This window comes from Amphiura filiformis, chromosome 8, assembly GCF_039555335.1.
Source record: "Amphiura filiformis chromosome 8, Afil_fr2py, whole genome shotgun sequence".
In the NCBI taxonomy this organism is placed as follows: domain Eukaryota; kingdom Metazoa; phylum Echinodermata; class Ophiuroidea; order Amphilepidida; family Amphiuridae; genus Amphiura; species Amphiura filiformis.
The window spans coordinates 51,348,347-51,366,767 of NC_092635.1; the positions used below are offsets into that span (position 1 = coordinate 51,348,347).

General features: G+C 36.7%; 1 protein-coding gene across 1 annotated transcript; it reads right to left on the reverse strand.

The window, feature by feature from the left end:
* Positions 1 to 6,401: 6,401 nt before the first annotated feature.
* Positions 6,402 to 8,762, reverse strand: LOC140158301 (uncharacterized). Its single transcript, XM_072181406.1, has 2 exons — positions 8,554 to 8,762; positions 6,402 to 8,297 (listed from the first exon to the last, which is right to left on the reverse strand). The coding sequence occupies exons 1-2, from the start codon at positions 8,758 to 8,760 to the stop codon at positions 6,474 to 6,476; spliced, it is 2,031 nt and encodes a 676-aa protein (XP_072037507.1). The 5' UTR covers positions 8,761 to 8,762; the 3' UTR covers positions 6,402 to 6,473.
* Positions 8,763 to 18,421: the final 9,659 nt, after the last annotated feature.

Below are 18,421 nucleotides of genomic sequence, written 5' to 3' on the forward strand. Positions count from 1 at the left end.
GAATATGAAGAATGTCCTTCTGATATCAAATAATTTTGATTTTTGAAATTCGCAATGTAATACACATTTTATGGCAAATGATTAAAATTGATATTTTTGATATTTAACAGTACTCGAAGTAAACTTTATAAATCTGATGATATGTACTTTAAGTGTATGTAGGTGGGATGAAAAGCCGACGATCAATTGAAAATTTTGACCTTTCGTATTGAAGATATGGATTTTTTTCCCAAAACACCAAAGAAATTAGGTTTTTTGGGGAAAAAAAAAGCCATATCTTCAATATGAAAGGTCAAAATTTTCAATCCATCGTCGGCTTTTCCTCCCAGCTACACTTTAAGAATATATCATTAGATTTATAAAATTTACTTCGAGGACTGTTATACATCAAAAATGTGGAAAATATCAAATTTTAATAATTTGTCATAAAATTTGTATTATATCGTGAATTTCAAAAAATTAAAATTATTTGATATCAGAAAGACATTCTCCGTATTTAGAATGCATTATTCGATATGTCTGATATGCTCTCATGTCCCACAAAAAATACTGTCGAAACACTCAAAACGCTCATTCCAGATCCCTTAAACATAGGCTTAAATATAAGGAAAGCCTATGGAATTTAACACGGCCTGTAAAGTATTTTGTTAAGGGGGTACTACACCCCTAGCCAATTTTATGCCTATTTTCGCATTTTTCTCAAAAATTATAGCGTATTTGTGACAAGTAAGATATGTATATTATAGGGGCAATGACTACAACTACTGCACTGAAAATTTCAGCAACTCAAGGCAAGTAGTTTTAATTTATTGATCAAATACTGGTTTTCCTCATTTTTGACTGTAACTCCACAACTGTTGTCTGTGCCGAAATAAAATTTCCAGTGCAGTAGTTGTAGTCCTTGCCCCTATAATATACATATCTTACTTGTTACCAATACGTTATAATTTTTGAGAAAAATGCAAAAATAGGCACAAAATTGGGCAGGGGTGTAGTACCCCCTTAAGTCTTTTTGAAAAGTCTCTTTAGGCCTACTCTCTCGTAAAATTTGTCCGGCGAAGGGTACTTGAATTATTTTTCATAAGTTCGACTGGGACCGACCAGAGCGGCTCGAGTTTCCGAACCTTACTCATAGTTTCCAAGGGTAATTTTCAAAAAAAAATCACAGGGACCCATATTTAAAGCCATATTATAACATTTGCTGAGGAAGACGCCTTCACTGAATTTTTAAAATTCCTTTTTTTACACAATTAAATTGTACTTTATTAAATCAATATACCCTGCAAAAATCAAGACTCAAGGTGCTGTAGTTTTGTCAAAATCCGAGATTTTGAATAAAACGCCGGCGGCGCTTTATTATTACGATGGAATTATTAGTCGAACGCATACACGATGTTATAACACACAGTACGTACACGGCGTGCAGGACGGTGATATACACAACAAAGGGTCGTACGTACCACAACATGACCGAACGAGTGGTACGTATTGGCGACATGTGCGCTGGTAGTAAATTCCAATTTTCTTTGCTTTGCCGTAGTTGTTCGGCTCAAAAATAAAAGGGATATATCTGACAGTAAAAGCTAACATTTATGGCAAAGAAATGCTAATCTATTTTGTTTGAAAATGTTATAATATGGCTTTAAGGAATAAGGATTATACATGTAAGTATACCGTCAGGGTTCAATTGCCGGTAGTGGCAGGATAGAATTTTTTTTCTTTTCCTATTCATTTTTAACTCAAAACTCTATACTTCCATTTGAAAATGTACATATTGCACTGGAAAATATATTTTGTTTCCTTTTTTTTGGAATCTGTACAGCATGGGTGTGAAAAAGAGCCAAAAATGCAGTTTGGAAAACCCAATTCTACGTTCTATTTCCGGGTCTATGGTTCAACGTAGGCCTACGGGCAGTACAGCATGTTGTCATCACTGTGTGTTTTGCTTTCGATATTCGCTATTATATTCTATCAAGAATGATAAGAGAAACATGAAAAACATAAGATCATGCCACTCCTTCAAAACTGGTAGTGGGGAGTGGTTTGTTACTAATCATGCTTATAGAGAGATTGCGATTTCCAAACGTAGGTATCGGAACGATGATCTATTCAAAACCACTCTCTATCCTGTATGGAAGCGAGGTCACGTATTAAGCCAGTTTTCAGTAAAGATTTTCCACGTGCGAAATAAACGTCGTTGAAAATGCACAAAATTTGTCCATTTCACAATATGTTAAAGACAGTCAATGATCATTAACATACGAAGGAAAGTTTAATTACTATTATGGTCCTTTTTGTTTGTAACAAATCGTTATAATAAAGGTACAGCGATGTGTTGAAAATCGACTAAATTTATACGCGATGTCCATACGCAGAGATTTCCCATTGAAATATGTGTCATACTTTGCTTTAAAAAAAATGACATTGTGATTTCCCATTTTGGATTCCAACGTAGTATAAAACGCAGATGCTACGTTGAAATATGCTGATTTTACCTCATGTCGAAGTTCATGCAACGCGCCCAGGACGAAAAAGTCTCATTTTTGAAAGTAAAGTCATGATATATGGATGTAGTGATCTTTAATCTACCAAAATATATGTTTTTGGGCAACTATAATATTTGGGGAGCACACAAATTCAATTAAGTTTAAGCAGCATGTTAAGTCAAAATTTTAGTCAAAATCAAAAGCGGGCTGTTTGAATTAGGCAGAGTCTCAGTAGCCTGCTCTTATACTGTTAATTTTTCAATCACTATGCCCTCTATCGACCTAGATTAGATTAGATCAGATTTATAGTATTTATTCCAGCCGACTTGTTCTCCTTCATGACGGATGAGCTCAATCCAGTTTGGAACTGAGACTACCAATATTTAACACCGTAAAAACGTACGTGAAAGCGTACGTTCCACGTGCTGCGTTTGGAACATCGCAATATCTCTAATATCAGTTTATATGGACATGCACGAACGGGAATAAGGCACATCATGTTGTTTGCCAGACCAGAATGCAATTCTGTCGTCCTAAAAACACAAACACAATGAATTTGGCTGAATCTAATTAGGTATAGTAAGTCGAGACATATACATATTTACAAAAAGCGAAAAAAAAGTTTGAGAAAATTGCCATAACTCATTTTAAAATATGATACATTGAGGGTTTAATAAAATGATTGACTTTTTGGTACAAAAAATTATAAGCAGGTAGCAATACTACCAAATCTGAATCGACATGATCGATAAGTTTTAATTTTAGTCTACATTTGGGTTTGGGTAAAGAACTGTAAGCCTACAGAACTACTTTTACTTTCTTCTATAACTAAAACTGCATATCAGTGATATTGTTCATATCTTAGTTTCGTGGTTTCGCTTAAAACCTTCCAAACTAGTTTAATTGTATTGTCTTGCTGTATTATACTGTTTACATTCTCTGCATAATGAGCCATGTTTATGCATCTTCAAAGTTTATAAATGTCGTTGAATGTATTTAAATTATATTTGATATTATCTTTGAATTACCGTATTATCTTATTATTATTAGATTGATTGATGGATTGATTGATTGATCTTAGGCTATAAATGTCATTCAAATTATTTACAAATCATCATTAATCAAAACGGTTTTTATAATCATTATACTTATAGGAAAATTTGGAAAAATGTTGATTCTGTACTAGCATTGTGTTTGCTTAACATGCTTAAAAGCTCTTAAAGATTAAGCACCGCCAGAGCAGTTCTTGTGAGGATGAACCAAACCTGCCTGTTATCAAATTAATCAATAACAGGGCTCTGAATTTGACAAGTGCTAATTGATGCAAAAAGATTAAAACATAAATTAGCACCTGTCAAATTCAGAGATAACCTTATTACTGATTAATTTGATAACCAGGCAGGTTTTGTTCACCCCAGAAGAACTGCTCTTGTGGTGCTGTAAGGGATTTTTCAGTTTGGATCCTGTTAAACAGAAATAGACAAATTCAGATCATAAAATCAACCCATAAAAAGATGCGTCTACTTATTTTATACAGGAATAGTTTGGTGAGTATAATAAAATCTGAATTTACTAACCAGCAAATACAAAACGTTTTGGACATCATTCGCAAAAGGTGTGAAAAGGTTTTCAGAAAACGTTTAAATGTCGGGTCGGCTACTCTTTAGTAAACTACGCAAAAAAAGTTTCTTTATGGTTAGGAAATTTACCCACTGTTAAAATCTAGCAACTACTTTTGTACGTTTGCTAAATAATCGCATGCGGGTGATTTTCCTGCGTATTTTGACACCTCAATCACTACCCTACGACACTCATGAGAAAAGATATGAATGTTTAAGTAACATAAGGTCGAAAATTTAAATTGCAAAGAAGCCTATTCAATGGTTTTAGAGCTGATTCACTGATCGAAGACGGTTTCATTATTCCCGCCTTTTCAATTTGAATTTAAAGCATTTTCCTTGATGCATGTTGGATAATCCTTTGCTTATTGTGCAGATGAATGATCAAAAACAAAGGTGAGTGGGTACTAAGATATTTACGTTTTGAGGTTTGGAAAGGGATTCAAAACAGGTCATGATTACAGCAGTTTGGAAAATACTGTATGTTCAATATCTTCCCAAGCCAGAAGCCCTGATCTTAACCCCTTGGAGAACCTTTGGGATCAGCTTAAGAGACGAGTCAAAAAGAAGATAAAGGCAGATACAACTCTGGTGGGATTGCGTCGCATCGTTATCAATGAGTGGAACGTGATTGAGCAAGGTAACATTCGACGCCTCATTAGAAGCATGAGACGCCGCGTGGCTGCTGTAAGGGAAACCAACGCTGGACACACAAAGTACTGAAAGAAAAGAGATTAATCTCAAGTGAAGTTGGAAGCCGCTGCAGTATGATGCCTGAAATGTGCTCAGCAAGTAAACAAAAAATGTTATCTGCATGTTTTTTTTGTGTGTGTTCTTTTATGCTGAAAACTTGAATAGGCCTTTTAGGCAATTTTTATTTTTCGACCTCGTGTTACTTAAACATTCATATCTTTTCTCAGGAGTATCGTAGGGTAGTGATTGGGGTGTCAAAATGCACAAGACAATCACCAAGGGGGTGACACTAAATTCACGGTTGTTCTATCAAGCACGCAAACGAATGACAAATCCCGTTGGTTTGCTATCTAGAAAATGAGGCCAGTTATCGATCCGTTATGAACCATTATGAATAATTCATATTCGACCCCATGATCAAGTTGGCGAATACTGACGCCGTTAGTTTTACGAACTTTGTCTGTTCAATGAGAGTATAGCGCGCCCCCAATACATCTGGGCACAAAACACTCGAAAACAATCCGATTTAATGAAATGGCGGACAGGCATTTCCCATCAGGCATCGTGATATGTTTTTCAAAGAAAGTCTACTAAATTAATTTGGAAATGACTGTTTGCAATAGTAGTGTCGAAATAAGGACTTGCTGTCAGTAATGCGAAGAAAATGCGTGACAGGTGTAAGGTATGAAATACATGTAGAATTTGAAGTATAGAAAATATTTGACATCACATCTGACCTTCCATTTTGGCGCCATTTTGAATGTGTGTTTCTATTCGTTTCCTTGCGTGATAATAATTATCAATCTGCAATTATCAGACATATTTGTACTTGGCTTCCGGAGTGAATAAGTATTTTTAAATGTATGTAAAGAATTTCACATCATAGTGCCATTTCAGCTATGCATACACAACACCAAAATGAACCAACTTCTGATTGGTCACAGTCTGCGTATTCCGGAAATCGAATAAATTAATGTCCTTGAACATTTTAAGATCCATTGTTGCTTTGACATAGCTGGATGACACTGTGTACACTCAATTATATATCATTGTGAATTAACATGTCTTTTAAATGCAGACGAACCGTGTTTGCTTCTAATGTATTCGATAAAATTCCATATTATTGGGATAGGATTCTATGATGCAGCCGGGTGCAGCCACGCGTTGCCACCAACTGGCTTTAGCTGTAGTTTCAGTCGCTGGAGCTCCGCACTTCAAAGGCATGTAAATCTCAAAGTGTATAGCCTACACTTGATACATTAATATGCCTTTCTTTTATAACGAAACGGTATACGAAATATACCAGCTTATAGTTAATAAAGAACGGTGATTATACGTTTTCACTTATCAATTTGGCATGGATGCAGGCCCCGTCTGCATAACATGACTACCGCCCGCAATACGCCAGGGCACAAATTTGAATAACAATACGCTATTTACATATCAATGCGCCTCATGCTAATGAGTTGAGCCCTCTCCGGGAATTGCTCTATGCAATCACCCGCAAAAATTAGTCGCTAGATTTTAATAGTGGGTAAATTTCCTAACCATATAGAAACTTTTTTTGCGTAGTGTATATAAAGGGCATATAAAGGGTATAAAATTCGCTAATACGCATAACTTATAGATTAACTCATAATTCTTAACATGCTTATTGATGAAAGATCATAAAATGTCATGGGATGTACCATTCCAACATCCGATCCATACCACGAAGTAAATTTACTCGCCGTACATTTCGTCGGTACCGAAAAGGGACGACTTTGTTCAGTTCCCCACGTCTGAAATCACGTAATATCAATCCTTCTCTGTGTTTCACCTCCTGAAAGGGTGGTGGTGGCGCTGCCTTGACGGTGGTTGAGGCACCCACTGGTGCCGCTTTTGGAATACAGGCTACGTCTCGTCCTAATCCTAAATGCTCAAGTGCGTTCTGCATGTTAACAACATTTCGTAACTCACCGCTGACGTCATCAAGAGGTTCGTTGAATGCTACGTACTCTGCTCTCAAATAACGGACGAAATAAATCATGTAATTGAAATACTCTTGAAAGAAACACGACCCTCGTGTCATTGCTTCAAAGATGTTCAAAGGTGCTTCCTTTGCGTCGACGTTGATGTCTTTGACGGCTGCAAGGGCACAATTGAAGATGACTTCACGGCGACCTTCGCCTGAAGATTCAGGGCCGGTTATCCTCGCATCTGGAAACATACCATACCAGTTCCAGTACTGAGTGACAATCACCGAGCATTTATTTGCGTGATTCAGGTAAGGCGTCATGACTTTGAGCAACGGCTGTGTTCCCGCGTAGTCCGCCATGTTGGACGTGAAGATGCGATCAACTTTGCATAATTCAGGATTGAGTCTTACAGGTAGCTCGAGGCAATTCCATACGATGAAGGAAACGGTAAGAAGATCAGCTTTTAAGCATCTCAACGCTTGCTGTATCTGATCCGCGATGTATCCATGGAACATAACTATCATTGATCTGTGGTAGTGGTTCTTCTTCACTTTCAGATAATCCCATGAACCAAATGGAGTCATATCCTCTACAATGCAATATACAAACTCTAACTTCTTCGGCGATGCGAGAATCCTCTGTATTTCGCTAATATCGATCCCTCCAAGGGGCGGAAATTTGTAGCCAGTCAACGTTGGATTGTCGTATTGAAGATCATCACGTTTTGATCCAAGTGGCTGGAAGTTTCCAGTTGCAAGATAATCGTCATACGATTGCACAAACTCATCTGGAAGCTCTTTCTTGTACACAACGATACCTTGAGCTGCATCTGGCGAGTTTCTAAACCCTTCCTGCCTTTGTTTGTGAAGATCAATGTAGTTGGGATGACCTTTGCGGCATTCTAGACTGAGCCATGATTGCCATACCTCTCGCATGGGAGCCATATCTGCCTCTGTTAGCCGTATGATGCCTCCGGTTATCTCAATCAAACTAGAGACTGTAAGATCTTGAAGTGCCGTAAGACAATTCACAAGTAAGTTGTAGTCCTTTGCAGATAGTTTAAGCGAGTACCAGATATTGGTGATACTTGTGGCTATATCAGCTTCATCTTGGTGTATGACCATCATGTAGAGTTGCAACACGTTTCGGGCTTGCACAAATGGATCAAAATCATTGAGAAAGGTGTGCAGCTTGCCTGAAAACTCTGCTGGTAGAGACGCTACCGTATGGATCCAATTTCGTAAATTACCACAACCGGCTGATAAAATGAAGTAGTCGCTTTTCAGAGGATCTTTGTCATCTGGTTCCTGCTTACTACTGCACTCATTTGCCTGAACGTTAAGCATGTCGACTGCTAGGGTATTACCGAAGTAATATGGAACACCTAAAGGAGTACCACGCCGCTGTTGAAAATAGCTCTGTAGGGCTGCACCTTTGGTGCGTACTTCTTGGGTGCGTTCCCGACACTTGTGTTTGTGGTCTTTCCAGTGTGTCTTTTGGCAAACTTTACCGCAGTATGAAGCTTCGTTGCAAGAGGAACACTGCAAGAGATAAAGAATAATAAATATCAGAATATAATCAAAGGATATTCAACATCCAAAAATGTATGAATCTTTCTTGAAAACTACATTTCAGTGTGGCCTTCAAATTGATGATTCATTAATCGCATATTGGGAAGATATTTTCTGATTTGTTTTATCTTCCATTTTTTTACGTTCTTCGTGATCATCAACATAAGAAAAGGAGCATAATACTTACACAGCATATCAGTTATACAAAGATTGATGCGTCTCTTACCTCTTTCAATGCCTGACGAGAATCGCTGGTACATGTTGGATTACTGCATCGTTTTGGTCTCCATTCCTCACACTCTGGCTGATGCCTGTATTGATCTCGACGACAACATGTATCTGAACAATACTTGGCTACACCACATTGACGACAATTCACTTCTCGTGCGATGGCATTCTCACATCGCCAACAATGACCAATTACAACGTCCATGTTGGCTCTGCAGACTGGTATCTAGCTCAACTATCACATATCTGGAGTAAAAATATGCATATCGATTTGTTACAGATAAAGCTGAGTTATATTCGGCTTCGGGTAACTTTAGCAGAAATGCGGGGTAATTGTGCAAGGAGAAATATTTGAAGATCATTGTGCAGGCTTCTGTTAAATTCGATACTTTTTCTGCGTACATGCATTGTACAAGACGTCTCTTACAGAACTGTAACGTCGTTATTGAGGAATAAAGCAGCCACCACATACTAGTAGTTTGAATTTCGAAAACTGACCTCTCTGCTCTTGAATTATGACAATTTGAAAATCGCACCTATTCCACCATGTCCATGTGTAAAAAAACTAGAGCGATAACCGCACCATAGCTGAACCATGTGGCTTTGGCAGTATATTGTGGTAGGCCTATACCACTGTCATCATTGCATTTAAATTTCAGCTCAATTGAAGCATTTTGAAACTTGACATTTGACACCTCTATTGCCCTTAATGACCTAAAATGAATTTTAAAATATTTTAAACATGTTAAGAATGTCATAACGATCATTGCGTTTAAATTTCAGCTCAATCGGAGCATTTTGGAAAGCTTGACCTTTGACCCATTTATGACCCCTTAGTGACCTTAAATGAATCTTAAAATGTTTTTAAAATGTTTAGAATGTCATAAAGATCATTGCATATAAATTTCAGCTCAATTGGAGCATTTCGAAACACTTGACCTTTGACCCCTTTATGACCCCTTAATGACCTTAAATGAATTTTAAAATATTTTTAAATGTTTACAATGTCATAAGGATCATTGCATTTAAATTTCAGCTCAATTGGAGCATTTTGAAAACCTTGACCTTTGACCCCTTTATGACTCCTTAATGACCTTAAATAATTTTTTTAATGTTTTAAACATGTTTAAAATGTCATAAGGATCATTGCATTTAAATTTAAGCTCAATCGGAGCATTTTCGGTTAAAATGCCCTTTTTTGACCCCTGTGACCCCAGGATGACCTCTGACGTTTGGAAATAGTTTTATTATATTCTTTATGTTTTCCTCTTTCATATGACACCACCCATGGGGTCATACCTTCGTGGCATTTAGAGATATGTCCATTTCAGACCAAATGGTTAGTCAGTAAGCTAGTAAGCTAGTAAGTAAGCTAGTAAGTAAGCTAGTAAGTAAGCTAGTAACATTCACTCTTATAGGCTGATACCATTTCAAGGTTCAGCAAAAAGAATGTATAGTGAGCCTAGCCATACCTCATTACACACAGTGCTTGATAATTCAGGTACAGAGTCAATGACTGATTCCGTGTAGGATTCAAAATGAACTGCCATCATTCAAGAACGAAGTCATTCAATTTTCAAAATTCAAAAATTCGAAAAGTATATGAAAGCTAATATACAATAATAATCCTAGTTGTTAAACTTCCCCATTCATTATTACTTTCCTTTGTTTCATTTCGGAGATAATTAATGGCATTTTAGAATGATGTTGCTTCTGTTCCAATGTTGTTGGAAGTTCGAAGAGCTCAAAGACGTCCGTTTCCACTCAAGTTTAAGGGTTACCTCTGTATTACACGCTTGACAAATTTTGGAGGGGGTAAACCTCTTTGGTAAACCCCCTGTAAACCCTGAGGGGGTAAACCCCCTGTGTTATTCTCTGTGGTATCGGTGGATAGCTGTAATGGGTCTCATCATACCGAAATATTAAAAGTACCAACATGGGGGGGGGGGGGTAAGTCAATTTTTTTGCATGCAAGCGATTCTTGACCCAGATTTTTAAAATTACGCACCCCTCCCAAACAATTCCTGAGTAGTGAGTACGGGCCTGAGCGGGGTTTAAATATTTATGTTTAAAGGGCATATCTATTGCAAAAACAAGTTTGAATCCATTCGAAGAGAATAATTATTACATTACAAGTTGACACTCGTTGCAATTTTTATGCGTATTTCTCCTGAAAAAAGAGAAACTGTGTTGGTAAAATTCGGGCTCGTACGGGTCCTTCCCCCCGTTCGAAGCGAAATTAATTTTCAAGGCAGCGGGTTGAATGACGTAAGTAAATGAAGCGGGCACTATAGGGGAGAGTGGGGTAATCCCGAACACCTTTTCATTTAAGCCTATTACTACACATTATAACAACGTAAGATATAATAAACCATACCAATATCAAGAGTGGGATTACCCGTCGTTCTCCTATGTTCACGATAACGCATGAGCCTTGAGCTCTTTTCATTTTCATTCATGTATAATGAGCGACCTTCAATGGTCAACAAAAGGTTAGCTACTGGCCCATTGAAATTGTTTATTTGTATAATAAATACAATATTGATCACGCTGAAATTCTAAGCTCAAAATATTGTTTTCATTTTTTAGTCCAAATATTTCTCATAATGTTGATATACATATGCATTGTAATATCATAATTTACTAATATAATAAAGAAGCGGCTGGTTTTATCCATACAGGCTGAGTCAAAAAGAAGTAAACTCATGTTTGAGGGGCTGTAACTCGAGATCGGCAAGGAATCTGCTAAAAACAAAAATACCACTGGAAAGAGCAAATTCTACACGTCTAAATAAAAACAAGAATTGTTGCAATTGCTTACAGCAAACTAAAGTTATACTAATTTTAATACAACTACCCAAATAGGGAAGGCTTTTATTTCAAATCGGCCATGGCCAAAAGGTGTTCCACTTGACCCCACTTGAACAAATATGCACTTTAAAAATAATTGAAGTGGGTCTTCAGACCCCACCACCACCCTTATTCCCCTATTATACTGAAATATGCACATTTTGTCAGACATTCAAAGAACAGATACATAATGAGAGGATATGTTGCTTCAAAACGTACATTTATCCACCCAGAAGCACTTTTCAAAGAAAATAGTCTTTATACAATACTTTTCTCTGAATTTTATAACACTTTGTATGCTAAGATGTCCAATATTCACCAATATCACATAAATATTACACATACAAAACTGGTAACTTCTAATAACATAGCCATAACAAAATTAGGTTGCTGTATTATTACAGGACTTGTTAAAAAAGGAATTAAATGAATCTGTAGCTGTTTATGATTATGTGACCCATCATGACAAAACCTGTCATACGTCGCCACTTTTGAAGATACATCCCAATAAACATCATCATGCTCATATTAGCGGTTTACTGTTTACCTTCAGGAAATCAAAAGTCTTTTCAACCATTTTTGTGTATATATACTGGACCTTATAAATCATCCTTGTATATTTACCTTTCAACACATTTAATGTCACTGGTGATGCAAATTATTGTCACCTGACACTACACTTGAAAGTCTTTCTTTGATTCAAATACTGGCATTAAGGCACGTGATCGGCAGATTTGACGAATGTAACCATCCATTGCCTTCTGCCCATATACCTTCTCACTGGCTTCAGACACCAACTTCATCGCTCTTTCCACTGATTGTGTGTGGCATGGATATTTGGGTACATTTAGTGGGACATTTACTATATCTTTAACCTGCTCATCAGTTAGGTGACAGGCTCTTTGCGCTAATCTATCATTTTGCTGTTTACAAGCCGATGCTCCAAACTTGATCTGAGGGACTTTGAAAAAGCATACTGTCTCATCTGTTGGGTAGTCTTCATCAGGAAACGTGAAGCCTTCTGCTTCATCATCACTATATCCCTCTACTTCTACATTGGCAAGCTCGTCTTGTACATCTTCACCTGTGCCGTCAAAATGCTCTGCAACATTGACCACGTGTTTCCGTGCAGAAAGTATCCATTTAACAGCCTCTTCACGAATGATTTGAGTCAGTGCTGTCAGCTGCCATTGCAAGGAGGAGGTTTTCTGGGTGAGCAGAAAAGGCATTTCTTTGCATTGACTTCTTGGCTATGTTGCTCAGTGGTTGTCAAGTGTCGCAAAAGTTTTATCATCTTGAAGAAGTTTCTAGGTGCATCTGTGATAGAAGGATTGCTTTTGATTGTGAACCACATACAATGTAGGGGCGTAGAATTTAACAACAATATTTGCTAATCTTTCTTGTCAGTCCAACAGAAGGCTCAGGTGTTCTGATATACAAGCATAGAATTCGTTCTGCAGTTGTTAGCCAAAGTGAATGATTGAGACCACCTGGTTCATTGAGTAGATCTTCTGGCCAGTTACCTGAGATCACAGCCATACAAAACGTGTACAAGTGTTTTTGATCCCACCTTAGATCTTCAACTACTTCATCAGAAAGAATGGGGAAGATATGTGCTCTTTGAGTTGACTACCGATTTTTCCACCAAATGAGGTTGGGCCTGTGGTAGGCCCATCATAGTGAGTAAACAACGCTCTGAATGGTAACTCATTGCCATGCAAAAGACAAATTTGCCATTGGAATGGTCTACCAAAGACTTTCAAGTGTAGTGTCAGGTGACAATAATTTTCATCACCAGTGACATTAAACGTGTTGAAAGGTAAATATACAAGGATGATTTACAAGGTAGCCAAAACGGCTACATCAGTAAAACTCTTTAGGTCACAAATTAAAACAAACTTTAAAACAAAATGTACACTTAATACCTCTTAGTTTGAGTTACTTCTTAATTTTTTTTGTTTTTTCTCCCTTTTAAAAAAATCGCTTCAAATTAACTGATCTCTTAGCATTTATACTATATTCACAAAATGTCAGCTTTCTTGTGCGATATACGTGAGTATATGTTATGAAATCTTAATTTGTCTTATACTTATATTCTACATGTTCTTTATTCATCTTTTTTGTTTCTGCTTAGTTCTACATGAATGTATGAAAGAGGGTAGGAGGGTGGGGGATTGTTTATATTTATGTAATTGTTTTTTATTAGATAAATTAGGAAACTTAGGCTAAGGTTAAGGGGGTGTTTGTTCAGGCCTTTTTGGCCTTCTGAGCATCTCCTCATTCAAATGTGTATGTTTTTGCTGTTATTTTGTTGTAATTTTGAATGAAATAAAGATTGAAATAGAACACTCGGTCCAGTATATATGGTAGGTATATATACACAAAAATGGTTGAAAAAACTTTTGATTTCCTGAAGGTAAACAGTAAATCGCTAATATGAGTGGAATATCATTTGTCATATTTGCTAAATTTTTTGTCCATGAAAATATAAAATTTTCCCGTCAAAATTCCTTTTTTTAATGTAATATGTTTATTGGGATGTATCTTAAAAAGTGTCGACGTATGACGGGTTTTGTCATGATGGGTCACATATAAACAGCTACAGATTCATTTAATTCCTTTTTAAGTAAGTCCGGTTATAATACATCAACCTAATTTTGTCATGGCTATGTTATTAGAAGTTGCCCAGTTTTGTATGTGTAATATTTATGCGATATTGGTGAATATTGGACATCTTAGCATACAAAGTGTTATGAAATTCAGAGAAAAGTATTGTATAAAGACTATTTTCTACAGTAGATGATTAATTTGTGTTTGAAAAGTGCTTCTAGTTGGATAAAATGTACGTTTTGAAGCAACATGTCCTCTCATTATGTATCTGTTCTTTGAATATCTGACAAAATGTGCGTATTTCAGTATATAGGGGAATAAGGGCGGTGGTGGGGTCTGAAGACCCACTTCAATTATTTTTTAAAGTGCATATTTGTTCAAGTGGGGTCAAGTGGAACACCTTTTGGCCATGGCCGATTTGAAATAAAAACCTTCCCTATTTATGACCCGCCCTACTGCACACGGCTGATTGATTTTCATCCATTTCAATTTCGACAAATTAGCAAAGTGCTAACAGGATTTATTGTTGAAAAGACAACATTAATTGCTTTTAATTAATATTCAACAAGTCCATGACGGTACTATAGTTTGTAGGGATACCAATTCAAGGTTTTACGAACGACCCGGCAGAAGCTTGATGGGGAATGTTGGGTAAAGGATTGAGCTGATCTTTGGTCTCGCTGTAACGCATGTCTAACTCTAGCAATGTTCACTTGTGATCTAGCAGTTCTTGGTCTGCCTAAATCTGCCGGCTGTCTGTTCCTTAGTGTCCCATGCACATTGAGCTTGTTCACATTCTTATATACTGCTCCCTTACATGAAACCCGGTTAGCTGTAGGAAATTGGAGACGAAAAAGACGCTGAATTTCAGTGGGACTCTTAGTTTCGTGATACGTCGTCGACAGAAACGTGCGCTCCCGTGCGGTAAATTGTGGTGCCATGTTGTCATTCGGCCCGTTTTATTATAGTGTAGTGCAATGAGGTAAAATTGATATTGAAAAGAGGAATTATTGATCGAAACCACACCTGCCACAGAACTTTATTTGCATTTGAATATCGCGCCTTATCAATACAATAGGTACTACAGCGTGTCCCAAAAGTAACTTAACATTGTGAATTGGCTATATCTCAAATATTTCCTACTTCATACCAAAATGGAGAACATATTCATATAGATTGATCTTTTAGAATTATTTTGATACCAAAAACAGCATTATTGATGACCCTTTGACCTTACTGTGCGACTGTACATATGTGTGTATCAAACCCACAAAAGCAAACTCATGTGTTCTTTGTTCAAGAACATGAATGATGTGCTTCCCTGAACAATAGAGTTGGTTCACTCACTGTGCACGCTACATTTAGGTATGAACATTCATGGATTACATGGCTTAGCGTAAGCGTGACCGCTGTTTTAGATTATAATTAGGATATATTGACAATATTAAACTTTACTTTAAAACAGTTGAAGTGAAGATGAATTTCCTATAGATCAACGGATTCAGGTCGTATGGTTCTTTGCCGAGACAAAGTCGGACAAACTCACTGAAGCAATGTTTAGGGAACAGTTTAATGTAAATTATGCACTACCCAGCCGAAATACAATCCAGCAACTAGTGCTGAAATTCCCATCAACTGGATCTGTTCATGATCTACTTCGGGCAGGACGCGGAAGAACAGATCGGCTACAAACATTGATGTCATACGAAGAGCGGTGGCGAAAAGCCCAAGGCGTACAACTGTTCATCGAATCCTCAGAAAATATCTTAAGTAGTTTCCATATAAAACCCAGATAAAACAGAAAATGAAGATTACGCATTGAAAACAAACAAACAAACAATCAAACAAACACAGCCAAATTAAACAAAACAGATTTTAAAATGATAACACGTTATATCGTGTTCACGTCTCAAATGACGAGACTTATTTTGCGTTTATAAAAGTGGGTTTTACGGTACGGTAGATATCCATTAATTTCATGCCAAAGGGTCATGAGCACATAGGCATGTTTGGTATCATAACATTTCTAAAAGAATTATCTACATACTGTGCAATTTTTGTAACAACACTATTAACCCAGCGCAAGTTATGGCAAATTCACAATGTTAAGGGACTTTTGGGACACCCGGTACTAGGTAGGCCCCTTCTTCAGTCCAAGAGAACGCCAAATATGGATCAGGAGTATTACATAATAATACCCTGCTATGACAATAGCTGCACTAGGTTAATCGTATAATCTCCTTATGTGGTTAGCATGGCTGGGCCAGGAAATCCACAAGGTCAGCCAATGTATGTACATGTATTCGGTACATGTGCCATATCTTTTACAATGGGTGATAAATTTCTGGTTTGTTTTATTTAAAAACGCAACAGTCGATATTCTAAAGCTTGGTCCAAATCCAAGAGAAGAACCAACTCTAGTAATTTATGTGGTTTCAAATTATATCGGCCGTTGCCTTTTTGATAGAAATGGTGTTTGTTGATGTGCACAGTTTCCCATTAGATCATAACATGATGTTGTGCACCCAAGGTCAAAGGTCTTTTAATCCATATTTGGCGTTGTTCTGGGACTGTACTTGGGAAGTGAAACCGTGTGCAGCTACAAAAATGGGTGGTTGTATTCAAATGAGTATAACTTGAGTTTGCTGTGAGCAATTGCAACAATTCTTTTTTTTATTTAGACGTGTAGAATTTACTCTTTCCAGTGGAATTTTCATTTTTAGCAGATACCTTACATATCCCAAGTTACAGCCCCTCAAACATGAGTTGACTTCTTTTTGACTCAGCCTGTATGTTTAAAACCATTAAATTTGTAATACTTGATTAGAGTTTTTTACTGAGAACAACAACAGTAGGCCTATACGTTCTGTGCATTGGGAGTGTTTACAGTCCATTCTCTCAAAGCGGCCATATTTCATTTTATGACGTCAAACTGTTAGGTAGAAGATTATTATCCTCTTCAGCAATATGATTATTAAACAGTGTTTGATGAGATACTTGTCGCACTGTAACTCAGAATACAATTTGCCAACTTTGCGGCCCATTCGTAGTGTCCAGTCACAAATGTGCTAACATACCTTGCCAGTGGTTAAGCCGAAAGCCGTGTATTAAAGACAAAATAAGACATTTTACATGAAATCGTAATAATATTATTTCTACTACAGTAAACAGATAAGCTACATAATGGATATTTGATCGGGGAATTCAACTTTGTCAATACTGCTGTTTTCCTCGTTTTTGCCAAATGTTCATTTCAAAAATACCTAATGACAATTTTAATGACTTCTCCTTCGCTTTTAAACATCATTTATACATAATTTAATTTTTTTTACACTTTTTCTGGGATCACTGAATGTGCCTTTAATAATATAGACTGCTTGGATATACTCACAATGCATCCTAACCTATTACATAATGCATTGATCCAAGATAAACAATTGGTTTCTAATCAAAATGAACTTTGACTTTGGATGACTATAAACTGTCTGCAGTGAAAACAATAAAGGTATAGGCCTAGTTTATTAATTATTGTATAGCCTGAACAAGAAAGATGAAAATTAAACGAAAATTCATCCGCTCAACATCGATTTGTCATTAGTCCGGCTACGAACTATTGTTGTATCAGGTTGGGGTTATACGGTTTTGTCAGTTAATGTGGTACTACACCCTTTGATAAATTTGTGACTAATCTTGCATTTTTCTCAGAAAATAATACCACACTGGTAACAAAAGTTATGTATATTATAGGGGGAAGGAATCCAGTTACTACACTGGAATTTCAGTGACTCAAGTGACTCACGTACTCAATCGGTACGTTATTTATCATAAGAAAAGAGGTACCGCTAGAATGTACCTCATTTCTTAACATATATAATGAACCACTTGAATCACTGAAATTGAGTGAAGTAATTGGATTCCTTGCCCCTATAATATTCATAACTTTTGTTACTAGTGTGTAGCTATTTTTAAAGAAAAATGCAAAATTAGTCACAAAATTTATCAGGGGGTGTAGTACCACCTTAAAGTGTGTTTTTTTCTTTGCTGATTATTGTTCTTGAATTGGTCGATTCGATGCCCCCTTTAAAAAACACGGCTCCCAGGATCTAGCCGTTTTTTTTAAACCAGCTTAAAAGCCCTGTAATTAGTAATATAACTATATATTTTGTTTTATCAAAATTACTGTCGGCTCTGTTATCTACGTGGTAGAGTCCAATGATAAAATCCCGGATATATCATCACTGGACATGCTGGACGGATCGACCATGTCGACATTGTGAACTATAATTGTACAATACTACTGCACTTTGATAGTCATTTAATTTATATAATTTCAATTAATTTGCAATGACTGAATGTATAAATGGTTTTAAAACTATAAATGGTACTTACCCAGAGCTTCCAGACTG